The sequence below is a fragment of the Harpia harpyja genome, chromosome 14 (genome assembly GCF_026419915.1).
Source record: "Harpia harpyja isolate bHarHar1 chromosome 14, bHarHar1 primary haplotype, whole genome shotgun sequence".
NCBI classification, from domain to species: Eukaryota; Metazoa; Chordata; class Aves; order Accipitriformes; family Accipitridae; genus Harpia; species Harpia harpyja.
In genome coordinates, this window is record NC_068953.1 from 27,875,143 (window position 1) to 27,902,860 (window position 27,718).

General features: G+C 38.2%; 2 protein-coding genes across 3 annotated transcripts; one reads left to right on the forward strand and one right to left on the reverse strand.

Moving 5' to 3' along the window:
* The first annotated feature begins 357 nt into the window (after positions 1 to 357).
* Positions 358 to 26,347, forward strand: MYEF2 (myelin expression factor 2). Its single transcript, XM_052807206.1, has 17 exons — positions 358 to 659; positions 5,176 to 5,405; positions 6,621 to 6,673; positions 7,952 to 7,959; positions 8,069 to 8,162; positions 9,030 to 9,221; positions 9,897 to 10,050; positions 10,470 to 10,519; positions 10,606 to 10,669; positions 10,820 to 10,921; positions 11,121 to 11,171; positions 11,248 to 11,316; positions 11,602 to 11,700; positions 14,673 to 14,744; positions 15,958 to 16,166; positions 16,277 to 16,328; positions 18,161 to 26,347. The coding sequence occupies exons 1-17, from the start codon at positions 448 to 450 to the stop codon at positions 18,322 to 18,324; spliced, it is 1,875 nt and encodes a 624-aa protein (XP_052663166.1). The 5' UTR covers positions 358 to 447; the 3' UTR covers positions 18,325 to 26,347.
* SLC24A5 (solute carrier family 24 member 5) lies at positions 18,946 to 27,718 on the reverse strand. 2 transcript variants are annotated; one of them, XM_052807205.1, is made up of 9 exons: positions 27,607 to 27,718; positions 27,085 to 27,138; positions 25,593 to 25,676; positions 25,405 to 25,508; positions 24,983 to 25,083; positions 23,891 to 24,174; positions 22,937 to 23,143; positions 19,917 to 20,018; positions 18,946 to 19,359 (listed from the first exon to the last, which is right to left on the reverse strand). In XM_052807205.1, the coding sequence occupies exons 1-9, from the start codon at positions 27,701 to 27,703 to the stop codon at positions 19,037 to 19,039; spliced, it is 1,356 nt and encodes a 451-aa protein (XP_052663165.1). In that variant the 5' UTR covers positions 27,704 to 27,718; the 3' UTR covers positions 18,946 to 19,036. The 2 variants fall into 2 exon arrangements, with proteins under 2 accessions (XP_052663165.1, XP_052663164.1); XM_052807204.1 differs by having other exon boundaries at positions 27,085 to 27,264.

The window sequence follows — 27,718 nt, forward strand, 5'->3', positions numbered from 1 at the left end:
CGGGTAGCGCCGTTTAGGGAGATGGCCTGTCTGGGGTGGGAATTACTAAATACTGGGGAGCTTCGGGCAGAGCTGCCCGGCGGTGAGCGGGCCGCAGCAGCACTCGAGGCTTAGTCACGGCTCGGGGCGGGGGCCGCGCACCCGGAGCCGGGGCCGCTGGGTCACGCACCCGAGGGGCGGCTCCCGTGGGGCGCGGCCGCGCAGTGCCGCTCCTGAGGGGGAGGCGCCCGCCGCGGCTGCGGGGCGGCCGTGGCGACCGCGGGCCCGGCAGCCCAGCGGCGTCGCCATGGCAACCCGTAAAGCCTCCTGGCGCGTCCCCTCCTCCCCCCGCCCGCCGCCGCCGCAAGCCCCGTTCTCGCGAGAGTTGGCCGGCCCGGCGCGGCGAGGCCGAGGCGCTCCGGGCCCTTTTCAAACCCAGCGGTAGCGGGGCCGCGGCCCGGCTACGAAATGGCGGAGAACGATAAGCCGGAGGCTGCGGCCGCCGCGCCGCAGCGCGGAGCCGAGGAGGCCGCCGCCGCCAGCCAGCCGCCGGCACAACAACAGCAGCAACAGCCGCCGCCGCAACAGCAGCCGCCACAACAGCCTCCGCGGGATGAGGAGGCGGCAGCGACAGCGGCAGCAACCGAGAGCGGCGGGGGCAGCGCTAATGGCGTCAAAATGTGTGTGCTGGGCCGGGCCGGGCCGGGCGGAGGCGGGGGGGTCAGCGCGGCCGGGGAAGCGCGCGGCTGCGGCGGGCCCGCCTAGGCCGCGGCGGGGGGAAGGCGGCCGGCCCCCTCCTCCCCCGCTCCCCGCCGGGCTCCTCCCCCGCCGGGGAACGGAGTCGCCCCGGCGCTGCGCGGCCCGAGCGCGGAGCCGGCGGTGTGCGGTGAGAGGCGGCCGAGGCCGAAGTCGAAGCGGTGGGGCGGCGAGGGAGGCATCTCCCGCCCCGGTGAGCTCCGGCAGGGTGCGCGGAGGAAGCGTGGCGTGGGTGCGGGGGAAGGTGAAGTTTCTTGGTGAACTCGCCGAGGGCTGGGCGTCTGCTTGGGGAGCTGCAGGTGTCGGCGGTGTGACACCGCGCCGGCGGGCGGGAGGCTGAGCCCTAACCGCCCCGCCGGTGTGAGCCTCCGGGCCGCTCTCACGGGCTCTGCTCGGGCCGGTTCTCACAGGACCAGTTTCTAGAAGCGTTCTGGACCGCTTCTGGTTTTGTTTACGTTTCTGCTTCTTACCGTAGTGGTATGTTTTGCAAAGCCTTTGAACTAATCTATGTTTACGTGGGAGAGGTAAGGCAGCCCTGTAGTGATTTAATATTTAAATACAAACAAACAAAGCCCCCCACATATGTGCGCAAGCTTTTCTTGGCCTAAAAGGAACATAGTGTAAGGGAGCCAGAAGTACCGGCTCTCTAGAATGATACCGTGAATAACCTTTTATGGGTTTGGTTGTTCTTGATGTCAGGCTTTGAGGGTTGTCATTCTTTATGTGGACTAGGTTTTGGCCTTGTATCATTGGAATTTCAATATCTCTTCTAATCTCATTCACATCTTGGAGGGAAGATAAATTTACAGGAGTCTCACTGTTGCAGTACATCAAAGCTGTTGAGATCTGTGAAGTTTTGACATGTTCTAAGCAGCCCAGGTCTGATACTGTTGTGTTTAAAAAATGCACGTGGGCTCAAGTTCAGTATAAAGCTGGCAGAATAAAGGCATACTTCATGCCTCTGCTTGACTCCCTGTGAAATTCAAATAGTTTACAAGTTATAAATTTCACATTACCATAAAACAGCAGTTTGTTTTGGGTTTTTTTTTTTTTTCCCTGAGCCTGGCCCTCAGCTTCCAAACTACAGAAATTGTGTTTGAATTTTCGCAGGAAGATTGTGACCCTTTTGCACCTTTGAGGTATATAACATTTTATTGCCTTTTGGGGTTGCTACTGTTAAAATAATGACTTAATTTCTCTGTATCCTACCTTGTGTCAGCAATTTTCTTCTTTTCCCTCCAAAACTAATTAGAAGAAAATGAAAAATCCCAGTCATTCTGCAAGGTAGAAATCACAACTTCAAGTTTGAAAATAATGCAGAGATCTTGGTAACAGAGTTTCAAATCTTATTCTTTCACATACAGTTTCCAGTCTTCCCCAAAACACGTGGACAAGGGATTAAGCAGTCGGTGTGCAGGTGAAACGTACTACTTAAAGTATTTTGGTAACCAGGTTTGCTTAGCACTCAGATTAAATTGGAGAGGAATCCTGGTCTCAACTTCCACACTTCCCTAAGTTTATTGTATTGAGCAGTGGAACTGTTCAGTGCAATGAAGTTAAACTGATCTATGTGCTTTAGAATCACATGTTGTGGACTTCTTGCATTTCTGTCTCTGCTGATCATCTTGTTTGTATGGACACTTGTGAGCAGAGGAGTAGAAGTTTGTTTAAAAAAAATCAGCTTGTAGGGCTTTCATGTTGATTTATCTTGTGCTTATTTTTTAGGCTTCTAGTTTTGTATATGGAAAACTTGTCTTTTGTTTCCAAAACTTTACAGAAGTTCAAAGGCATTATTTTTCAAAAGGTAAAAATTGCTCTTTCTAATCAATGGGGACGTGCTGTTTTTTAAGAAATTATTGCAGACACCTCTTTTTCAACCCTAGAAATCTGCTAGTGATTTCACATGCAAATATTAGTTACATGTATCAAATGATTAGTTCATACAAAAGGTAAAGAGTAGAAATTACTATTGTTTTTACCCCAAGGAAATGTCAGTTCCTAATTTCTGAGACTGTCTTTTCTGTGATCTATAGGTGACTAACGTGACATTGCTTTGAATGTATTATTTGATTGAAATTATTTTTAATATTGAAGGAGGGGGGTAAGAGCTACATCTACAAAAGGATCTCTGCCTCCAGCTTGTTTGCTGGCCTGTGTTGGTTTTGGCAGATGAGTTTTGCAAGAAGGATGTTTTTTTAATTAATCCTCTATTTTCAGGAGACTGGCTGTGATCTCCAGACTAAGTGAAGTGTCTTCTTGTTCCCAGATTTAAGAGTATGCCAGACTCGCATCCTCTGTGTTCCCTACTGGTTTGTACAGCCAGGTCTTCTAGAGCCTGTGGATTCCATATGTGGAGACCTGGCTCTTCCTGTGCACTACACTGAGCACCCAGGGGCTGTTCCATAATCCTTTAAGCAGAAAAGAGCTTAAAAGGCTAAAGAGAATCCATTGCTCTAATCTTAAAACTTAAGGAAGAACTCGGATTTTTAGTGGGGGTCTCATTGGGCAGGAGTTTTGCATTCGCAAATGGGACTGGATTGGAAAGAACTGATCTGACTGGAAAACCTGATACTCTGCTCTTTCCCTACCCTCTCCCTCCAGTTCCCTACATTATTCCCTCCATTTCACTTCATTACACAGCCACAGAAGAATGATATTGCCAGAACAGACAGGATGGTGTGGAGGAGGGATGATGCAGAGGGAGGCTGCAGGATGCTCGAACCAGATAACTCTGAATGTTTTAAATTTTACAAATACTTAGCCCAGAGGAGTGTCCAGTTGCTAATCCTCTTTTAATCCACTTGTAAACACAAGGACTGTGAAGTTCATATCATATCAGTACTTCAAAATTTGGGAAAAAGTCATGGGAGAAATATGGATGTATTTTAATTTATTCGTCCCTGAAGAGTGCCCATGTTTGAGTAGATAATACGTTTTGCTTCCTGAAAGGCTACTTGCATGTGCTCTTGAGTGCAAGACTGCCACTTACTCACTGTTTTGTTAATAACTATGCAGAGAGCTGAAAATACTAATTTCAATTACTCAAAATCAGTGATCTTGACATATGTTGTGGTTGTAAAACTGAAATGCCTGTTTTGGCCAATTTTACACCAGGAACCTTCCAAAGAGTCAAAATGAGATAAAAACTAAGTTTTCTGAAATGTAGGAAAAATTGTAAAGATAGCAAAGTAATTTAAGGAGGAGGGCTCACTGTGCATCACTTTTGACAGTCCTGTAGGATGTTTCCTTGTAATTGTTCTAACTAAAATAAACATTTGTGTAAAATACTTTTAAAGTTTCTCATTAACTGTGGTGAGATTTGAACTCGACATTGATGTGTATCTCTAAGTAGCATCTGTTCAGTGGATCACATTTGTGTGGGTTTATCACTGGATTCTTTCAGTTCAGCGGTTCCCCTTTTTTAAAGCAACAATTCAGGCACCTTGATCCTCTGTTAGCATGCTAAATCACCTTGTGATAGTAACACTATCAAGAGTGCTAAAGAGTTTTGGATATTTCATCTAATTCTGTTCGAAGTGTATAGTTTTATCAAAGTTGAGATTTGATATGCTTTAAAAGAGAGGAAGCAAATTTTTCCTGCATTTTTATCGAAAAATAAAAGATTTTAAAAGGAGAGCAGCTGCTGTTGCTAAAGTTTGGAAAGAGTGAGGGCCAGAAGTCTATTTTGTTGTTTCTAGTGGATGATACCTGGTGACTTAATTAGTCTTAGATGCAGAGCATGTCTTAATGCAGCTATTTCCTATGCATTTAGCAAGTTTTCAGATTCTAGTAGTGTTAAGCAGAGAAAGAGCATTTGTTGTTCTTAATTGAATTTTAATTTCTGTCTAAAAGCAGTCTGGCATAAATTGTGAATAAAAATAATTTATGTGGTAAATAAAATGTAATTTGATTTACAACCTATTAGAGTTGATTTTTGTATATTATTATTACATTGAATGAAGTATACCAGGCTGTTCCATAAGTTAGACGATTTCAACTCTCACTTCTGTGGTGAATATTGTGTAACTTAGGCAAGTCTGATGTGAAAATTACTGAAGCACCAAAGCATGGATGCTGTAGCTTATTTTTCAGCTGAGTCGTCGTATTTTGATATTTGTAGTCGTTTCATAGTACCATCTTGCTGAATCTTGACAGACATAGTGGCAATGGAATGCAACTGGAGTAGCAATATGTGCTTTCTTTACTTACAGTAGTGAATAAATCTATTATAATATTATTTTTGTTCTAGATAAGACGACTTGTTTTGGCATTAGACTGGTAACATGAATTTATTTTTCCTAATTTGAAAAGCAGCATTTGAGTTCTAATAGCATAGGAGGTATACAGTTATATATAGGAGGTATAATAGTCTAATGATCCAACACAAGACTAATATTTTTTTGTTTGGTGTTTTTTTTGTTTGTTTGTTTCTTAATGTAGGGATAATGATGAGACAGCAAAAGATGAGAAGGCACTTGTGAAAGAGAAGTACGTTGCAAAACCGAAGGCAATCCCTTCTCTTGGAAACAAGAATAGATTCCACCCCTATTCAAAGGACAAGAATGCAGGCACTGGAGAGAAGAAGGCTATTAATCGTAATAGAGTTTTTATTAGCAACATCCCGTATGACATGAAGTGGCAAGCTATTAAAGATCTTATGAGAGAGAAAGGTAACTTATTCCTTATAATACACTTCACATAGAAAGGGGTAGAACTTAAATGCAATGTATATGTCCTTTGAGCCACACAGATTTGATTTGACTTCTTTTTGGTTTTTTTGGCCTTTACTTGGTACATCTATCTCCCTTCCCCCTCTTTCATCTGAGACAATTGCATTGCAGGGTAGGATGGGTAAATGAAGTGCTTACAATCTTCTGCCATTCTAGTGTGACAGTAGAGAGTATATGCATGACCTCATGACTTCTTAAAGAGATTGTGTTTTGTCTAGTTGTAGTCTTTGTAGTTTTTTTTTTTTAAGGGCTATTGTATTTAAGCAACACATTTAGTGTGTTAACATGAATAATAAAGGATGTCTTTCAAAAGTTGTTTTGTATTTCTTTGGTGGAATCTGGCTGTGGAATTAACTTTGTCTGCATTGTCACTACTGCCATGACTGTTTGTCTGGAGATTTGTATTAAAAGCTTGTTACTATTGTTGCAGTTCTGATAGAGTATTCTTACTACCCCAAATGTTTTATTTTAAGTTTGGGGTAAAATAATGCTAATACATGAATTCTGTAAAAAGTTAGTTTTGTGTTTTCCTTGAAAAAAATTGATTCTTCAAAAGTAATGCAAAGCACACTTGGCTTTTAGGCTGTGAAAAATGCCAACCCCCCCCTTCTGTAACTGCTGGTTTATCTGTTGTAAGGTGACGTGACTATTTGATTGGTTTATTTACTGAAACTTCCTACTTTAGAAAGTGAGTGGCTTGCTGTGAAATATTTGATGTGTAAATTTGGTTATTATTGAAGGCAAACTTATGATTGAAGACATTCAGGTAGAAAGTCACCTTAAAACAGGTGTTGTGAGTAGGATGATAAATGTAACACTTTCCAGTGAACGTTGACGTTTCATTTGTCAGGTTAAGGGACTGTGTATATCTGAATTTGTTCACCAACTATATCATACTGGCCAAAATATGATCTGTAGTATGAATTAGGTTAAATATAGTTGTTTGTTTTTAGCTTTTGAGAATGTGGCTGCTGCATATTTCTGAAAACTAGCTAAATTATATAGCCATTGACAGGAGGTATGCTGGTCTGGTTTTGATTGTTGGTGAATAATAGGTGCTTCTCTGTAGAGTTGTGCACAGGGGCACAGTAAAGAAAGATACTGGTGTTTAAATGCATTGTCTCTTGGTATTTTCCCTTTGTATGTCTTATGTAGTTGGTGAGGTTACATACGTGGAGCTGTTTAAGGATGCTGAAGGAAAATCAAGGGTAAGTGCCGTGGGCAACAATCTGCTAGAGGTTTAAAAGTTCCTCAGCAGTTTTATTTTTGTATAATACCTGTACCAGTTATTGGAAAGTAAGTTTCATTTTTACACTGATTTTCATTAAGATAGCCTTGAGGATTTTGTATTAGAAGTAGTCTGACCCTTTCATGCAACTCAAACTAGCTGGCTGTAAAGGACAAAATACTTCTGTAAACGTTAACAAGTGGCATTTACTTAATTCTTCTTTTTAGCCAACATCTTTGTTTTGGTACAAATCTGTTTCATATAAAGGACGTTCAATAAACCACTGATTTTATTTAAATTTTGTTAGCATAGTATTCTCTGCTTAGGGCAAATGAGTATAAAACGTTAGCTAAGAATATACTGTTTGAATTGCCTGATTTGACAGCTTTGCAGGGTTGGTACTCTAAACACTGGATTAATGTATTTGCTTTCTTAAAACTAAATGGATGGATATGGTTGGTAGCCAACAGAGTGCCAGCAATGAGGCACTAAGAGTGAAGATTGTTAAAGCTCCTTTGTCTTCTTAAAAGTAGTCAAAAGTTTGGCCAATAGTAGCTCTGAACCTGCAGTGAGAACATGAGAAATGCAGGTTTGAGTCTTAACTGAGGTTGTATTAATTGTTGTAAATTACTTTCTTTAACGCTTGTTAAAACTAAAACATGCTGTTAGCTTTGCTTTACTTAAAGCAATCCTCAACTCTTTGCTTTATTAGAAGGATTCCGGTGCAGTCAATAAGGTTATTTTCTTACAAAGTTAATTTCTCAATTATGCTAGTAATACTGAAGAGGTATGTAGACTCCTTGTTCATTGTACTGGTAATACTTGATGTAGGTAGATTTGAATTTTGTAGTCAGTGGGCAGCTTTTAATGACACGATGAGTGTCTTGATTGGTTTTTGGTTATGTTTTTGGTTTTTTTTTTTTTTCTTTCCACCCTTTCCGCCCCACCTCCTCTCCCCAGTTGTCCTTACATGGATCTGTGTGGCATTTTTCTAATTCTGGTTTGGCTCAAAGAGAATAAAAGATAATATATTCTCTTGCATTTGAAAGGTACGTATGTGGAGAAAGTAGGAGAAATTCAGCTTGCCTACCAGTAAAGAGCATGTATTATGGATTTTGAAGCTGAAAATAACTTGAATAGTTATTTAACAGTGAGCTGGGATCTTTAACTGGAATCTTAAATGCTCTATCATATGTGCTGATTGACTTTTTTTTTTATTTTTCTCTTTACATATGATGACAAATCATCATGGATGTAGGGTTGTGGGTAAGTTTCTTTTTCTATGTCTGTAGAAACACACTACTATCCAAACATTCTGTTAATTTTAACATTTTAAACTTTATTTTAATACTCTAAATGTTTTGTTCCCTCTAAGTGTCGTTGAATTCAAAGATGAAGAATTTGTTAAGAAAGCGTTAGAAACTATGAACAAATATGATCTTAGTGGAAGACCCCTGAATATTAAAGAGGTATGGTTATTGCTGCTGTTTTTATTTTGAAATAGTGAAGATACTATAACTGCTGAGATGACAATACAGTGTTTAGAGCATCTTAGTTGTGTAATTTCCAGTTTAATTTTTTTATGACACTTTCTTAATGGGCTAAAGTGCCTGTTGGCTTGCAGAAGGTCTTGATACTACGCCAGGTGAACTCAGAAAAAGTGTGTCCTAATGTCAAAATAATCTAATACTGTTTTTCTTTAAAAAAACTTTAACTTCATATTCTTACCTTAGTGTCATCAGGTCTTTTCCAACCTAAATGATTCTATGTTTACATTGCTTACCTGCTTCAAAATATGAGGCAGAATGAGCTGAGTATCAGACCACTACGTATGTGCAAAAATGGGGCTGGAAGTAGAGAACTTGTGCTGACTGGAAAGTGAAATTAATGTCAACATTTCTGTTGTAGTTTTGTAGTATATGACAGTGTCTGATGCAGTTCTTTTTGTCCTGTTACAACTTTAATAATGGTATTAATAAATAAGTTAAAAAATTAATTAAATTAATTCAGTTCTTGGAAGAAGGTGCTAGACTGACAGTCCTTTAGATTGAAATCTTTTCTACTTGTCCATAGGCTAGGTACAGCATGTGAAGTGGCAGTGCACGCTTCCTCAACAAGTGCTTTGCCAATATGCCTCAACCCTCATCTGAAAGGACCCACCTCTAGAGGTGAGGGAATTAGGTCTCCATGCTAATTCAGTTCTTGATCCCTCTGACATGGACAAGGATATTAGTTGATAATTTTGATGGGTTTATGTAGAATTTCAAATAGTACCTTTTTGTTTGTTGCCAGTCCTCTTGATGATTAAGTTGGCTTTATTTTTGCCCGTGTTTCAGGACCCTGAAGGTGAACATGCTCGTAGGGCATTGCAGCGTGTAGGAGGACAGTTTCCAGGAGGACATGGACCTGATGTGGCACCTGGAATAATGAATTTACCACCTTCTATTCTCAATAATCCAAACATTCCTCCTGAGGTTATCAGTAACTTGCAGGCAGGCAGGCTTGGGTCCACTATTTTTGTTGCTAATGTAAGTTTAAAACTGTATTTTGTAACTGTAGTATTTGATCTTTGTAAAACATCTCATATTACTGCATAATTCAGTTTTTATATAAAGAGGAAATAGGAAATGTTAGTTGACAGTATATTCAACTAAAAATGCTGGCTATGTATTCAGATTTTGGACATGAAAGATAAGTTAAACTCTTGAAGCTGACGGGCACTTTTAATTATTGCACAGTCATCTGGTGATTCAAAAAAATAATACATCTTTTCGCTATCTATTTCCAATTGCATTTCTTTTTTTTAATTAAATATACACTTCAGTTTATCTTGCTAGTTACTTTAGACTAAATTAAACTGTTATATTTGTTGGAAGTAATTCATAAGTTCTGTATTTGCACAAAAGACTACTATGTCTGCGGGCGGACTTGTGGGAATACAGCTGCTCTTAACAAGAACCCATCCATTTCTAAATGTTAATATGTTAATTACAGTAAAATATATGTAAGTAGTATAAATTGTTGGTTTTAGTTGACATTTTTGTACTTGGTTGCAGTGTGTGTATATTACAAAATCCTGGTTATTTACATATATCAAGCATTTTGTGAAGCTGAAGAGTTACAACAATCTAGAAAATCTCTTCCAAATGTAATGGCAGAACAGAAATGTGCACTGAAATCACTAATGTATTTCTGTGTGTAAGCTTGACTTTAAAGTTGGCTGGAAGAAACTGAAGGAGGTATTCAGCATTGCTGGAACCGTAAAGCGTGCAGACATCAAAGAAGATAAAGATGGCAAGAGTCGAGGAATGGGAACAGTTACCTTTGAACAAGCAATTGAAGCTGTTCAAGCAATATGTATCCTTGGTTTTGAAAAATAATTGATCAAATATAGTTCAGCCTTGAATGGCCTCTGACTGATAGCGTAGTTTTGCAAGTGGAGCTTATTTGTCTTGTAGCTAGTATCTAGGGGCTAGAGTGTAATACTGTGCAGATTACATTTTTAATAGTGACCGAGTTTACTGCTAGAGTCTAAAAAGGTGTTCCTGATAATGTTGAACAAGCTTAAAATATGTGGGAATGTGACGTGTGAAACTAACTTTTATATACCTAACAGCTTGTATAGTTTCTTTTGGCCTTTGAATTGGCATTCTGAAGATTAGGTAAGAAAAGGTAAGACTCCTAAAAATGGTACAGAAATAAAATAAGTTATTACAGTGATTCTTCTGAAATAAATTGTCTTCTGTAGTTGGATTCCTTGACTTGCATTTCTTCAGCTATGTTCAATGGACAATTCCTGTTCGATAGGCCCATGCATGTAAAAATGGTAAGTTGCTTACATTCCTTTCTACCTTAAATGTCTCTGCCAAAACATTGAAAGGATCATAGCATAACATCCTTGTTTTTTATCAGGATGACAAATCAATTCCTCATGAAGATTTCCGTGTTGCAGACAGCAAAACCTCACAATTACCTCGTGAGTGCACACTCTGTTTTCTACTCCTTGCACTTAATATATGTTGATATAGAGTCTTTGAATAGCTTAGTAGTACTTTTGCTTACTGTAGTCTCTTCATGATAACAGGAGAAAATCTTTCTCCTGGTGATACTTCTTTTTGTTTTCAAGGTGGTCTTGGTGGCATTGGTATGGGACTTGGACCAGGTGGACAGCCCATCAGTGCAACACAGTTGAGCATGGGTGGTGGAATGGGGAGCATGGGTCCAGGAGGTAAATCTGTGTTCTTCATTTGTAAGTTTTACAGAGCTTTAGGTTTAAAATTGTCATTTCTATGTTTGGAAGATTGACATACTCTTGACAAAGCAAGCCTTGTGTAATGTGCTTTTGAGATGTTAACTGTCTCTGTGTTTCCTAAATCCCTTATTATCTTACCTGTCTTCTAAATGGTGTTTGTCTTTTTGGTTTAAAGGTATGGGAATAGATGGTCCAGGATTTGGCGGAATGAATAGAATGGGAGGCGGTACGTGCAGTGAAGTTCTTTGCATTAAGTATTTTTTTTTAATGTTATATAGAAAACACTCTTCCTTATTTTACAGGACTTCCTGGATTTCGTGGAATGGAAGGAATGCCTAATATGGGAGGATTTGGAGTCAGCCGAATGGGAGGTAGGTAAACACTGTTCCTGTACACTTAGTAAGTTTGCTAATGCTTATTTATTAAAAAGCTCTTCCTTTAGGGGTGGGTAATGTAGATGGGTTCAAAGGAAATAGTCAGTGGCATGAATGAAGGCATAGGAACTGGTGTGGGAGTTAAGTATTTAATAGGTGTGTCTGATGTGTGCGTTAAACCCACTTCTATTTAAACAAGCATCTGTGAAACAAGTGTTGTATGAACATCAACCTAAATGTATATAATAGAATATTTCTGGTTTTTTGCTTTGTTCTCTGCAGAAATGTTCCGTGGTGGAATGGGAGGAAACATGGACAGAGATTTTGGTCGGGGTGACATGGCATTGAACCGTGGTTTTGGAGATTCTTTTGGAAGGATGGGTATGGTAACTGTTAAATTTCCTGTGGCAAATTGCAACGTAGTATTGGAAGACTTACACTAAAAGAAGAAGAGACCTGGTTTCATTTGGTCTTTTTACTTTGTCCCCTCTCTGCCAGTCATTACTATAAGGATGTATTCTGAGAGTTTATTATAGCCAGTGCTTAGGACCGAGGTTAAAGTGTGGGTGTTTTTTTCCATCTGTAACATATAAACAAAATAGCAGTTTGAGGAAAGCTTTTAGCTTCATACTGTTAACTTTGTAAGGTATTAAGTCTTTTTGGTATTAAAGTATATGCTTCTGATAATCCTGAACAAGCTGCCCAGGAGCCTGCTTTTGCAAATGTGTGCTGGAAAACTGTTTTTACTGCAAATAAGGTAGTGTTGGATAGGAACGGTGAATTTTGGTGCCCTCTGTTTTCTTCCTGCATTCTGAGCTCAGGCAGCTCAAAGGGATTTATTGGCCTTTTCTGTAACTGAGCCAGCTTTGTTTTATTTATAGATGATGTCTTGTTGACAAAGTTCATTTTGTTACTTTTGGGTTCCCTCAAATGAAATAATCCTCTGTCTTAAGAGGCCTGGAGGTGCTTAACAGTAGAGCCTTCTTGCTCTTTGTTACCATACTGTTACTGGGATGAATGCATTACAGGAGACACGTTTTCTTCCTCCTCCTCCCTGTTTTTCTCCCTTTCCCCCTCCCTTAATTCCCCACTGTGAAAGAGAAGAGCTGCTAAGAGCATAAGGTTCATCTGGTCTAAAAGTTGAATTTTTTTTCTTTCCTTTTTTTTTTTTTCTTAAATTTGGGCAAGTCATAACAAAGGATAACTCTTGTGCTTCTCTTCGAGCACTGGTAGTTGTGTAGAAGTGATAAGAATGCAATAAGGTTGTCAGTTGAGTGAGTTAGTCTTAATGTCTTGGAATTAACATCTTAGAAATCAAGTGTATGCTTTCACTACATCTACTTGCAACATAGGATAAACATCTGTTTCTTGAGTGAAAATCCAAAGCCACTTCAGTTACAAATGTTCATGCAACCAATAGACTTCCAAGTCTTCTGGTAACACACATTGGTTTTGAAATACACGATCATGGCCACTGTGAGAAACTGATGTGGGAATCATTCAGTAGATCCAGCAAGCTTCAGCTTATAACCTGTCAGCAATCTTACAATTTTAATACTGTTCTGAGAACCAAGATAAGGGTTTCCCAACTTATCCTTAAATAATGGAAGGAAATTGTAGGGATTTACAAATATAATAGTTAATAGATATTGCGTTTAATCAGGGAAGACCTTGGTGTACTCGTATTACAATATTTAGGTTAATGGTATGTTAAAAGGAAATGCTGTGAGTACATTTGGCTTTAGTACTCTGCCAGTTTCAAGGAGGGCGACTTAAGACAGTCTTTGAATGGGCTATGGCATCAATTAGTGAAAATGAGGATGTTTGATTTGCAGCAGAATTGTTGGAGTTGCCATTTAAATTGCCAAAATCTTGCAGTATCCAAAAAATCAAAGGTTGTGTCATAGAGCATCTCCGAGCATGTAATTTTTTGTTGGTGAAAAGCCAGTGGGGGAAAAGGTACAGGTAAAGGATGTCTCTAAGGTCAGAAATAGCTGAAATCTTGCTTATTAGGATTATTTGAGCTTTCAGGTTGTTTTTTGGTCTTGTTTTGGGTGGTTTGGGGATTTTTTCTGTTTGTTTTGTTGTTTGGTTTTTTTTTTCTTTTTTGAAGTGCATCTTAGATTGTTGGGGAGACTTTTTTTTCCCCTTTTAAAAGAGAGTGGATATAACTGGGATGCACTCGCAAACAACTATGGTTTTCTAGCTCTGGAAAAGTGGGGATTTTTTTTTTTTTTCCCCGCAATTCTTTTTAAGGGTAAAAAGCCAGTCATGTTGACAGCAATCTCAAAATTTGACTTGGTGTTTCATTGCAAGACCCTCCCTGGCCTAATGAATAAGTATTAAGATCTTCCTCATATGCAAACTGTTGGCTGAAGTACTGGGAGTAATCCTGCTCGTATTGAAAATCAGTAGTTTTTTTTAAATAGGCTAGTCCATATGTTTTGAGGTCTTGGTATGGTTATGACAGCCTGTTGTCTGAGAGGAGACAAATATTTCCCACAAGAGACTGGCAGGGAACAATTGTTGTTGTTTTCAACTGTGTGGAGAAAACAGATCTAATGGAAGACTCAGCAGTGACCTTTTTTTAGATATTAAAACAATGATGTCTAGCCTAAAGATGACAGTTATTTGCCATAAGTAAAAACTGAGCTGTTTCTTTTAGGTATGAAAATCAAGCAAGAAAAATGCAGCTGACAGTTCCACTCTGTTCTGCAGTGACAGGAATGTAGTTCTTTTGAGCTTCTACAATTCTAGAAGCTCCTTTGGGATTACTTTCCTGAATATTAGCACTTCAGTGAAAAGAATTCTTTTTACTACACTCCAGAATCAGTCTCTGATACCATTCTGGAGATTCCATGGTTCTGCCAAATAGCTTTTATTAAGTATCGATTCCCTTTCTTTCTCACTTTTTCCCACTAAATTCCATCAATTCACTCTTCATATGCGCTAAAGACAGACATTGGGAGAGCTGCTCCTAGCTATTACATTGGTTTCTTAAAAATGGGAAAAACTAGGGCAAATAAGATGAACTCTTCAGTTTTGAGGCTGTTCTTCCCAACGTGAGAAATGGCTCAGTTTTAAGATGTTTGTGCTGCTGGCAGACTGTCAGAGGGGAGAAGAGCTAGAAAGAAATCAGAGTAGCTTAAATCCCATAATAAAGAAGAAGGAACTAATGTTACTTTCTGGATGTTTCCTGTTTGGTTTGAATAATAAAGGCACATGTTGAAGTATTCTGTAGAAAAGAATTGCCAGGTAACAATGAGATCAGTGCACTTCATCAGTGTGTGCTTTGCTGCTGTTGTCACTAACTGGTGTTTTCAGTGTATGTCACTATTTTTCTTTCTGTTTAGGTGGTGCAATGATTGGTGTTTTTGCAGGAGGAATGGGAGCGCCTAGCATGGGCCCAGTAAGATCTGGAATGAGTAGGTTAACTTGTTTCAATAGAATGTAAATGCATAGGCAATGTAACGATATGGTGTACATGTAATTGTATCGGAGGATTTTGTTGTACTGTAGTGTCTTGCCAGTGTTGGAAGAAGTAGAAATCTTGTTGCATGTGACTGCGAGTCTAATAGTTTTTGAAGCTGTTTTGTTGAGATAAAAGTTCAGAGAAAAACTTGTTAATATGGTCTTTCCCTTAATCTTAGTTTTGAAATGGTTTTAACTCCTGGTTTGGAGGGAGAAGTGATTCAAGTAAACTTGTGTTCCAGAAAAAAGACAAATAGGCATAGTTATTTGTGTGAACCTAATGAAGTTGAACTTCAGTAACCTCTCATCATTGAAATAAAAAATCAGCCTTGAATTTCAGATTATCACTCAGTTTAATTTTGTGCAAAGCTCCAACACTGAGTTTGTATTACAGCAAATGTCTGAGTTCCTCAGGCTAGAGCAGATGAGAAACTAAAATCTTGCTATTGGCAATCTTGAGAGGCATAAGGCTTAAAGAGAAGGTCCCTCATGAATGATCTTGGTAGTTTTGCTTTACATTAATTTTTTAATTATGAATCCAGAAAGATTATAATAGGATATTTGAATGTCATTGATCTTAGTTCTTTATATAATATACATTAATATATTTCATTGCATGTGTCGTAGGAAAGTCCATGCTCTTTACAGTACTTGCAGTAACATCTGTTCTCTGCAAAATATGCTTTCTTCAGAAGGTTGTGTCATTAAGTGTGGCTGCATTAAGTAAAGCTGAATGTGAATGCAGGAAGCAAAATAAACAATAGTGTATACGGACAAATTATCTGTATCTCAACATTGCCACAGTTATTTACTTGATCTCTTTTTGGTACAGTATCAGATTTTTATTAATTAAACTGTACAGCCTTTAAATCTTAATTCTTTACTTGTGTTCAACATTTTACTACATTAGATGGTGTGACTAAGCTTGATGCAGTTTGTTTTTTACTTTTAGAACTGACACTATGTATCTTCTAATACTTTGGCTTAAAATATTAGCCATGCTACTAGATAAATCACTGTGCATGTATGAAGTTATGTTTTGTATTATAGCAGTTTCATTAAAGCTATTTTTCTCCAGACACAAAAGAATTTTTTATTTTATTTTTCTTGTGCATCTATTACGAAAAAGAGATTTTTATTTTATCCTACTTTTCTTTTTCTGTGTAGGTGGTGGAATGGGTGGTATGAACAGTATGGCTGGAGGAATGGGAATGGGGATGGATCGGATGAGTTCTGGTTTTGATCGAATGGGACCAGCTATGGGTGGAGGCCTGGACAGGAACATCGATATCGATCGAGGATTTGTGCCTGGCCCAATGGGAAGTGGCATGAGAGAGAGATTAGGCTCTAAAGGCAACCAGATATTTGTGAGAAATGTAAGCATTTGAATACACAGAAACCATGAGCTTACTTTGTGTGCATGTTTGATGACATGTTCTTTTTCTCTCTGTAATATTTTGTTATTAATAATGCTTTTATATTCTAGCTTCCTTTTGACTTGACCTGGCAGAAGCTAAAGGAGAAATTCAGTCAATGTGGTATGTATATGAATCTTATCCCTGCTCAGCTCCATCGACTTCATGTTTTAAATGATGTTCATTAGATAAGGAGAGGAAGACAAGGTTGTTGCTTTATCCTTAAGAAGAGTCTGGCTAGCCTAATCTTTCTTATTTACCCCACCTTTCCCGAGTTATATAAATAATTTTTAGGCATGACATAACACATGAGACCAAGGTACAGTATGGGTTATGTTGGCTCTGAGTGCTTATCTGCTATAAACTTTAACCCATTCCATTAATAAAATTACTTTTTGAGCTTTTTCTTTTTTGAAGCAGGTATTGTGTATCCTCTGACCAACACAGAGTATCTAATGTAGCATTTATTTTGAGGCAAATGCATGCAGTGGCCTGGGCCTGTCCAGGTTATGCATTACTTCCAGAAATGGTGCTGCATCAAATCAGAGTTAGTAATTTTGCCAAAGTGGCGGATTTGGTTTTTTTGCAAATAGATGATCCTGATTAGCATATTTGCAGGCTGTAACGCTTCCACTTTATGTTAAAAAATAAAAGCCCTTTTTATGTAAGATAAAGGATTGCTACAAATATCCAATAATTCTTTTTATCTAATTCAGAAAAGTTGTCTTTTCACAGAAGTGAATGAAAAATGAAGCTTGGGTGTAGAAGTATGATTGTTTTGTTTTGAAAATGCACTTTCAGAATGGAAAGCTCTAACTGAATTACAGGATAGCTTTTCTTATTTTGGAGAGACAGAAAAGACAAATAATTTAAAACATACTACTGATACCTAAGACAGTCTTCATACAGCTATTTGCAGGTTTGATATAAATTAGAACTCGCAGTACAACAATGAAAAATTTTTAGGTGTTCAAATTTTTTTTTGCAGCTGGAGGATATAGCAAAACAGGTTCTCTCTTATTTTTTTTAGTCTTAACTGCCTGGGCAACTTTCAGATAGTTGAGAATTTTTCCTTGGCAACTAACAGATGTAGTGATTATTTTGAATTGTTTTTAAGAATTATAAGCACAAATATTAGCAACAGACTGTATTCATGCCCGTATTGTAAGGAAATATAAAGACCATGTCTCCATGTGTTCAATTTCTTTCAATGAAAGGCCAGTCTTCTATTATATGGTATTTAAAAATAAAAAACTACGTATTTTAGGGAAAAGTTTCTTGTTCCTAGTGGCATTTGGGGACTCAGGAGTGGTGTGCTACAACATACCATAAGCAAAAACTCATTAGCTCCAGGCACTGAACATTCTCTGAGGTACCAAGATACTTAAATAAAAATGTTGCCTCATGAGTTGAGAACCTCAAGAAAAAACTGCAGGAATTGAATAGTGCTTGGTACTTTTCCACCACTCCTAACCTGGTAACTTTACTGTTTTAAAGGCTCTAAGTTTGCTCTGCAGCTTCTTTACAGAATCGCTTGATTGTTGTGATTGCTTGATATGTTGCTGTGATGAACATGGTGGACTGGATTGAACTATAATTCAGTTAACGCCTGTCAGTGGTCACACTTCTGGCAGCATTGGTAAATGAAACACAAAACCTTCCCTTAGCCTTATAGGGCATTTTGTTTCAAACCTGAGGTCAAATACAGGCACATTTCATTTTATGCTAGTGTAAAGGAAAGATCTGAAACAGTGGATCTTAATCTGGATTCTTCACGGCTGTTTTGCCCTGTCACCTTCCTTGAATGAGTGAATATACCATCAGTCTGAAAGTGCTAATATCATATGTCCCCCTAGATCATATTTAAAAATGCTTTTTTATCACTTCTGATGAGTTCTTTAAGTTGTTAGTGCACTGAAGACTTGAAATAACTGCTGTTTAACTTATTTATTCAGGTCATGTAATGTTTGCAGAAATAAAAATGGAGAATGGAAAATCAAAGGGCTGTGGAACAGTCAGATTTGACTCACCAGAATCTGCTGAAAAGGCCTGTAGGATAATGAACGGCATAAAAATCAGTGGCAGAGAAATTGATGTACGCTTGGATCGCAATGCATAATTTAAAACTGTGTGTTCAGGAACATTCCTATGTCTGTTTAGCTTCTCTATCCTAGTAAGTCATTTTTAGTAACATTGTATGCTTACAAAAGCTGTAAAAAGGAACTTTTAAATCCCACCAGCCTTTAACAGTATAGTGTTTAATATACTGTGATACTTGTTAACTGAATCTTACTATGTTTGGTTTTTAAAGACAATTTGCCTGATTTTTGTTGTTTTTTTAGAGGCACTGAGCACCTGCAGGTCCCTGTAGACCACAGAAGCTTTGGATGCTCAGCGCCTTTGGAAAATTAGGCCAAGTGTCTCTAGTCATTCAGTTTAAATGAATGGTTATACTGTTTTTAATAAAATAAGCCATTTTCTCTGTTAATCTCAAGATTGCATAGTGGGATTTGTTTAGTGTTTTCTGATTCCCCCCCTCCCCCCAGCGTGTATCAAAATTGTAATGTAAAAATTAGATGGGTTTTTTTTTTTCAGAATTTTGGTTTTATATGTGCGTTGTAGTCATACTGTAATTCTTGACTCTAAAAGGAAGGGCTCCAATTAGGCTGTGATGTTTTCATTCTACTTAATATTACTTTAATGACATAGTTCTGTAAATAAGATTAGAGCCCAATGGGAGTTTTGAGTTTTTTTTTTTTTATTTTGACTAAATGAAGAAACTGATCTTTCTCTCCTGCTTTTATTTTCATCAGTATAATCACTGATTAAAACTAGTTACCACAGACCCTTGTAGGATTGTTCCCTATGAAGCCAAGTTCATATAAAATTGATACTATAGTAAATACTAAGTACAGTACAAGACAAATTGCTCCCAATTTTTTATCTATTTTCCAGCCATTCAGGTGAACTGCCAGAAAAATAAAAACAACAGAACAGATAAGAGAAATGGCTGTGTATGTCAAACCACTGCTGTTCACTTCTATGGGTCCTGATGTATTTATGAAGGCAGTTTTTATAAACCAGGGTATTCCCAAACAGAGCATGTCAAATACATTGGATCCTACAATGTTAGACATAGCCATATCTCCATTTCCTGTAAAAGAAGAAATACAAATAAGTCTGCTTAATTGTATTGTATGAAATTGCCAAACTGTTTTGGAGGAACAGACTGTCAGCCCTCAATTTCTCACAGAGCACCCTTTTCAGACTTCTCATTGAAGGAACTATAGTCATGATTCTACAGAACATGGTTTTGGGTACCACAAGCATAAAAAAAAAATTCTCCCTAAATCACCAGCATCTGCACAGTTGCACTTAAAATAAGCTAGACAGGCTATTATAAAATCCAGTCATGTTTAAAATACCAAGACCTACAGTTGTGTTTTGCAGTAAAATGTAACACTTGATCAACAACAAATCAAACCAATCTAGAATACTTCTCTGAGATACTCTGAGAGGTTTTTAAATGTCTGAGCCACAGCTTCTTCAGGTAAGCTATTTATTTATTATTAGTAAACTTAAGCTCTAGGATCTGGAGCAAAAATTTTGAAGTTACTCCTTGAATTTCTGGAAATGTTGACTAGAATTCTTTTTTTCATAGTACCTTTTAAACACATCCATTGGAATGAGCCTGAATACTAAAATCTTTACCTTTTCGAGCCACCAGCACACTTGCAACTGTATCTGGTACACTTGTTCCTGCTGCTAGTAATGTGAGACCCATTACTGACTCCGGAATTCCCAGTGTTTCACCTGCAGTTGATAAATAACGGTAGAAAATGCAAGCATGTTTTTAGTTTAAGTTTCATCCAAAGAAATTGCTTTGGACTTTGCTGGAGAAAGGATTGGTAATCATACAGTAATTTCAAAAGGAATCTGTCAGCTAACTTGACTAAATATGAAGTGATTGAACTATGAAGTAGTTAAAAACAAGAACAACAACAAAGAAATATCATCCTGTCCTTGTTCTTCAATCAAATAAAAAAGGAATTGTAGTATAGTAACCATCTTACTTAACAAGTTTCTCAAAAACCTGAGTGGAATGTCTCCAGTGGTCAAGACAATACCAATTATTAATTTTTCTTTCAGATACAGTAGAAGTTTAAATATCTAACAATTTGCTCCTTTTTTTTCTGAACGTCTGGAAAATGTAATAGTCTTCTATGTTGTTGGGCATCTCATTGTTAGTGCTCAAAAGTCTCATGAAGCAATAACTCTTACAATCACCCACTCTTTAAAGGGGAGGAAAAAAAGCACATGAATTTTCTTGGGGAGGAGGGTCATTAAGATCATTACTACAATACTATCTCAACTACATGGCTTTAATATTTCACTCCAATTAGAAAGTTCTTATGTTGGATTCAGAAGAATCAAAATGCAGAATTTTTATATGACTTGTAAATGCAAGTAATCCTTTAGAAGTGTGAGTTTCTTTAGGTAAATACTGGTTTAAATTAAGAAAAGTTTTAAATTGTTACTAAAGCAGCAGCTTATTTTTCCCCACTTTTTTTTTTTTAGCCCCACATATCCTGTGAGCGTATTAATTTCTCACTTAAAATACAGGGATTCAGATCTTCAAAACTGTTTTAGCAGTTGTACTATTCACAAGCATCAATATACTGAAGTATTCGATACCTCTATTCAAACTATTAAGTAGTTTTTCTTAAACTTTTTTGTTCACTAAAAAGTATCTTATTTTTTTTTATTGAAATCTGAATTCTTACTTGCAATATTTGGACACTAATAAGAACAGTTTTCTTAAAATAAGAGGCTCTGTAAGCTAGGTCAGCAATGCTTGCCTAGTACATACCAGCTTAGTCTAGATCAGCCAGTAAATTTATATTTGAAGCTATTTGTTGGTTCAGAGGGGCTAACACGATCCTGTTGCAGAATTTGTACTGGTATTTATTCTTCCATCTCTCCTAATATAAGAGATGTGTAGGACGAGGGACCAACAAGATCAGCTTTTATAAACCATCCAGGCTGGAAAATGATGGTTCACGCTAAGCAAACCGAAGTGAAATACGAATGAACCATCCTTATGTACCCAACAGTAATTTCTAGCCCTCCGAAGGTTATAAGATAGAATACAAACTCAGGTGAATCTAATTTTTCTCTTTTTATTAGATAGATTTATCTTCTATTTAATGTGTAGGGTTTTTTTCTGGCAACTGACCATAATGAGAGAATGGTCTTATTTTTCTAGCCTTTAGTTAATTTTGTGTATCAGTAGCAATATCTTGCTATAAGTAGTCAAATTTTCTTTGCTAGCAACAGAAAGGTGTACTAAGTTAGGTTTGTTCTTGGCCGTCAAAATTTAGACCCCAGCTGTGATGCCTTTGTGACATTCTGATAGGCTGTTTATGCAACAATAGAATCTGAGTCATCCTTCATGAAAGAACCTGGACTTGAATGTAACGTGTGTGTAATTTTTAGTGGTTTAATACGTAAATAGAACATATTTGACCTAGAAGTAGTGGGCCGAAGACCCCAATACTCTTTGTGATGACTCTTCAAAGTGGACTAACACTAATACACTATTTGAATCTCTCTTGCTTTCATATGAATTAGTGCTTTGTCTAGTAGAACAGCAATAACTTTGATTTGAATCCTGTTTCAAAGGCTTCTAGCATTCAGACAGTAAACTCTTGGTCTCTAGATACAAGTGGAAAATTGTTTGACCAAGGAGTGAACCTGGTGGGTGTTATATCTAGCGATCTACTAGTAATTTCTCAAAGGTTTACCAAATGTGTAGGTCTGTTTCTGCACCGAACAAGGAGTTATTCATTGAACTTAAGTTGAAAACAAGTTTAGGATGCTGAACTAGCAGAATACTTGAGTAGGATTAGTGAGCTATAATGTGGAAATGGCAAGCTTTGTAACATTTCTTTCTTGTTTAGAGATTTGTTTTCTGCTTGTTCTTAAAATTAAAAACTGGATTTTTCTCAAGCTGACTGGAGAAACAGTGAAGTGAGGAGATCTTTAATACCTTAAGATACTTTTAAGAGAATATTTTTACATGCAAATTCATACCCCTTCTCTTACTTCAATGCAATTATTTTACTGCTTCACTTTATGATGCAGATTTGTAAGAGGTATGCATACACACACCCCAAGAATATTTAATAAACACATGATGCTATAGTTGAAATAAAATAGTACAAAAATTTGGGAGGTTTTTTTGACAGTTAATTTAATGCCAAATCCGTTACTATTTTGTGTTGAAGAAAAATACAGGTATAGAAATAACGGATCTTTTGCAGAGTCCTGAACCTTTAATTCCAGTCTTGGTGGATTCCATGTTTATCAGGCTTCAGCTTGACAAGTTTATTGCTGTGTATCTAATTGTTTCACTTGATGAAGCAGTTTAATGAAACTGTCTCTTTTTAAATATAGGCTGGTTTTTGTAGGTATGTAAACAAATTCTTCATTTGATGGTAAGCAGACTGAAGCAGCTAAACTCTAAAGTGGTTTTCATTAGATGGAAGAAGGTGGCAAACTAAGTATTCAAACATAAGTTGGTTTTGTTTGTTGTGTTTTTTACAGCAAAGTACGTGTTGCTAAACTGACTGTTAGCTGTGGAAAGGAAAACTCTTCACAGGGAGAAAACTCTTTTTTCGGTGATTCTCGATTGGTTGATTCTGTATAGCAGCAGCACTTTAGGTACCTACCTGCTATTGTTATCATCCATACAAGAACATAAGTTATTGCCGAAATCCATGCTGCTGAAATTAAAAACGTCACCATGAACCAGTTCCTCCAAAACTGTCTTCTGCAATCCGGTATAGTCAAATAGAGTAGTGTAATAATAGGAAGGGATAACACCCACAAAATTCTCTTTATATCTGCTTCAGGCATGGTGAAGACACTTGGATGATCTGTGGAAGAAAAAGTAACTATTTTAAATTGTAGCTTTAAGTTTGAATCGGTAGCATACAGTCATTACTGGCCTCTACTTGTGAGAATACTGAAAAAAGTTTCAGAACTTCCTCAAGTTCTAAGTGTGGTCTTACCCAGTACCTACATCACACTGGACAAAACTCTGAAACCAAATGTTCTTTATTACCATGTCACTAGGAGAGAACCTAAGGTGGATGAAAAATGAACTTTTCTATAAAGGTTTACACAAAATGTTTACCAAGAGTAAGTACCAACTGCTGTTTTTTGCCTAAGTAAAGAGGAAATTGATGATCTGTGGCCACATCATAGCTATTTCTTTACTTCTGATATCATGCATATTTTGGGCTGTGAACCTGCCACTGTCATAAGAAAACAGTATATATTAGTACAGTACCAGTGTGTCTTTCAGCTGATACTGCATTTTACAAGCAGTGTTGATGGGAAGTTTCAAATGTGAACAGCAAAGACTGATGGAAGTCTGCTGTTCTAATATGACACAAATGAGCAACTTTCCTAGCGTTCCTCTAGCAACTAACTTCATATAAATACCACCACTCTGATTTTGCTGAATGTTATATTCCAGGGAAGAATAATGATTTACTTAAATACTATGCTGGAGTTCTTTTGTGAACAAAATCTTAATAATATCTCAGAATCTACTCTTTATTAGAACTGATGCAGACAGGCATGCAGAGTGCTAGAGACAACTGTAATAATACTTATACCTTCAGAGATCTCATCAAGCCCATGCAAGCTTGTTGAAAGTTGAGTGTAGTCCAGCTCATCTTGAAAAATTCCACTATCTGTTCTTGACTGTTGACGAATTAGAGGTCTGCTCTCTTCCCTCCATCCAACCAGTGGCTGCTGCTCAGCATTCTCTTCCATAGCTTTTGTAAAACACGTACAGCAGGGACTGAACTTTTTCATGAGGTATTGGTTGATTTTAATGTCAAAACATAGTACCAGAATATAACACCCGTATATCAATAATAAGGATGCACTTTCATACCTAGAATGAAAAACAGATTTTATATAACATGTAATATAAAACCCCCCAACTCTTTAACTCATTAAAATGGCTGGCGTAAGGAGAGCAAGAGAGAGAAGATTTGCATGAATAGCGAAAGGAAAACACACAAAAGCACCTATTTGCAGTTGTATGGCCAGTGTCATGGAAGTTTGAGTGTCCCCCGTGTCTTTCAGCAGTTTGATTAATTCCCCTCCCCTGCAGAATCTTGTTTGTGTATTGTATAGCTGCATGTTTTCCAGGGGATCTTACTGATTGAACATCTTGCTGATGTTTGCAAAATTGAGTCTTCATGTGATGGTTAAAGAGAGGGATAGTGTGTGCTGTTTTGAGTTAGAAACTTCAGAGACTTAGTGCTGGACCTGACTGACTTGTTGAGGCAACAGGAGTTTCAGCCTTGACAGAAGAGAGTTAAAACATCAGAAGCTCATGATCTGCTTCTGGCAGACAAATGTTTTATCAGTGATGCTATCAAAGGAAAGTCTCAGGAGGAGTAAACTATATGAAGACTAATTGCTATGCCAAAACAGTTATGATAGAAATTGTGAAGTCTGTACAGACAAACCTATGCAGATCAAACTTTATAAATATGCAGGGTTTGAATGTTTAGGTAATAATCTTTGCAAGCATTGTGACTTTCTATGTTTTTTAAAGCCAACAGAATGTTTATTTCTGTTAGTGAATGGCAGTTCAGGCTACTTGAAGTTTGGGTTTGGGGTTTGTTTGTTTTTCAAAACACTGTCTCACTAATCTCCAGTCAACATGAATTCAACACTACTTGTGCTCTTACCAGTAAATTCTGTTGTCAGATATCATCGCAAGGACCGCCGCTACGCTAATTGTATATGCCAGACAGTCTCTAAACAGCGGCCAACAGGATAGCCTCGAAACCTGCAGATCACAGATTCATTTACTTTTCTTAAACTTGTCTGTAATACTTTCACTAAGTGCTGTAAATGCTGCATCAATATGTTGTTTCTATACTATGTAAAAATTTAAGATTCTTAGGAATGACTTAAGTATGATATTTAACAAGTTAGTGTTTTTAAAAACTTTCATAGCAAGTTATCTTAAAACTGATTACATGCTGGTTTTGCTACTAAATAATAAACTTGGCAGTTGTCATAGTAAGTCTCTCTTGGCTTTTGTTGGCAAATCAGAAAGGATAACCATTTGGCTCTTAGGAGCAGAACTATCAAAGTTGACACATACCACGCTGGAAAACAGCCCACAAGCTGCAGAAATACCAAGAAGATTATAGATCGCTGATCCAAGGATGGTGCTGACGCCGATATCACCCTTTGTCACGAAGACTCCTATAAGGAAAATGACTCTCTGGTATGTTTCAGTTTGGCATGCAAGGAAAAGAATTCTAGATTCAAAATGTATGTGTCTCTTACCTAGAAAAGCAGTGACAAGCTCTGGAGCAGAACTTCCAGCAGCCATAAAAGTTGCTCCAGCAACATCCTGAGAGAGGCCAAGGCCTGAGGATAGAGCAAAAGAATTGCTTAAAAAAAAAAAAAATACTTCAGTAGTCTGTACCCTTTACTTGCATTAGTATATAATGTTAGAAGCTACTACAGTTTAATAGAATGAACTTTGCTTACTTTCATACAGTTAATGCATATATTTGAAACTGGTAAAATAATATATTGAAAACGTAGCCTCAGTTATTGGGCTAATTTATTTCTAACTTTATTACAGAAATTAGTTTAAATACCAGAAAATTACTGATAATACAAGAGATTTGGGCATATCTTAAAATGTAAAGTAGGCATATGTATGTGGGCTTTAACTCTGTTTCATATGGGTAATTGTGGGGAATTCCTTGGACTCTAGTGTGATATTGCTACATGACCCATGTCAAGTCTGTCTATCTTCCAGGGAAATCCATGCTACTGTGTCTTCACATACCAGAAATACTAGTTAAATTCAAACCAGTGCTGCGATCTTAAAAAATTTTCACTTCGTACGGACAGTATAAGAGCCTGTGTCTTGCTTGAATGAAATGAGATTTTTGTTCTGGTAAGTTGACTGTTTCTGAAATGTAACTCTGTGCATCAAGTTCTGCACACTAAGAACAGGGACGTATGGCTAACTATGGAAAAAGTCTGACAAATGCTTATTTATCATCAATAAAAAAATATCAGCTCTACAGCAATGTTCAAGCTTACATCTTCTGTAAGTGTTCTGGTTTGGGGAATGTTTTCCAGTGCTCAGGGATGAGTTTCCCTAGGGAATTTTTTTGATTCTTGGCAATGAAACTTGGCTGAACTCTCGGCGAAGACCATCTCTTTAATTCAGTGGTCGTCTGAAGCCAGGGGAATTATTACAGGTTGATTAGATTTCATAGAACAGTTGTAACTGTGGTATTCCTTCCCCTCCTGTGTCATACTTTTAATATGTGAACAGTAGCTCACCCTGATACTGGTTCACTATGAGAGAAATACAGAAGCTTGAGCAAGATACTTAATTCCCATGTTTTAGTATAGAGAGGGGGTTGGGTTTTTTTGGTTTCTTGGTTTGGTGTCATCTCTCCCCCCCCCCCCCTTTATTTCTTTTACTCAGAACCTGGACATATTACTGCTCACCCCAAAGTTATATCGTCAAGTTTAGTTAATACTGAGGAAGTTCTAAGATTTTTCTCTAGGCACAAGGAAAGTGAATTTTAAAGGAATGCCTGTGCAGAGTGTAATCAGAGTATGTTTTTTCAATATAATATTGATCCATAGTATCAGATTAAATATTGTATTGATAAGTCCTAACTATGCATAGAGACTCTGAAATTTCTTTAGTTTTGTCTCCAGAGCACTCTTGAAGTTTTTTTTTAAAGAGAACGCTCTACACCAAGCTATTTAGTTCTACAGGAAAAAGATCAGGATGTTCACTTACATTCACTGATGATCTCTAGAGAAGGTAGGAAATAATCATCGCAGACAATGGACACTGCCAAAAACATGTAAAGTATAATTATGAAATAGATAACGATTCCTCCATCCTTTCTCTCCTGCGGTGTAAAAAATCCTTCAGGAAACTCCGATGAAGAAGAAAGGACGCAACCTGTCCTGTTTTCTGAAAATTGAGTACAAAGGTGTTACGCATCCTAATACCTTTCAATTTTTCAGGCTGTAGGAGTCCTCCGGATTAGAACTATAAATGGAGGACGGCTTCCGTGGCTTTCCGTCTTTCAAATAGAGCTATTTTTCATTTAGGGACAAGGACAGCCGCAGCAGCACGGCTGAAGCCGCAGCACCGTCATCGAAACGCTGCGCACTTGGGCGGGGGGCTAAGACGGCTCGCGGAGGCGCTGACCGCAGGTGCGGGGACAGAGCCGACCGCAGGACGGGCCGTACAGCTGTGCCGGCGGCCCGGTCCCCCGCCCCGGCCCCGCCGCCCGGCGGGACGGCTCCCTACCTGCGTCTGCGGGCGGGCGCTGGGCCCGCGCTCCCCGCTGCCAGGCCGCCAGCCACAGCAGCAGCAGCAGCGTCCGCCGCCGCGCGCCCGCCCGCATCTCGCCGGCCCCGGC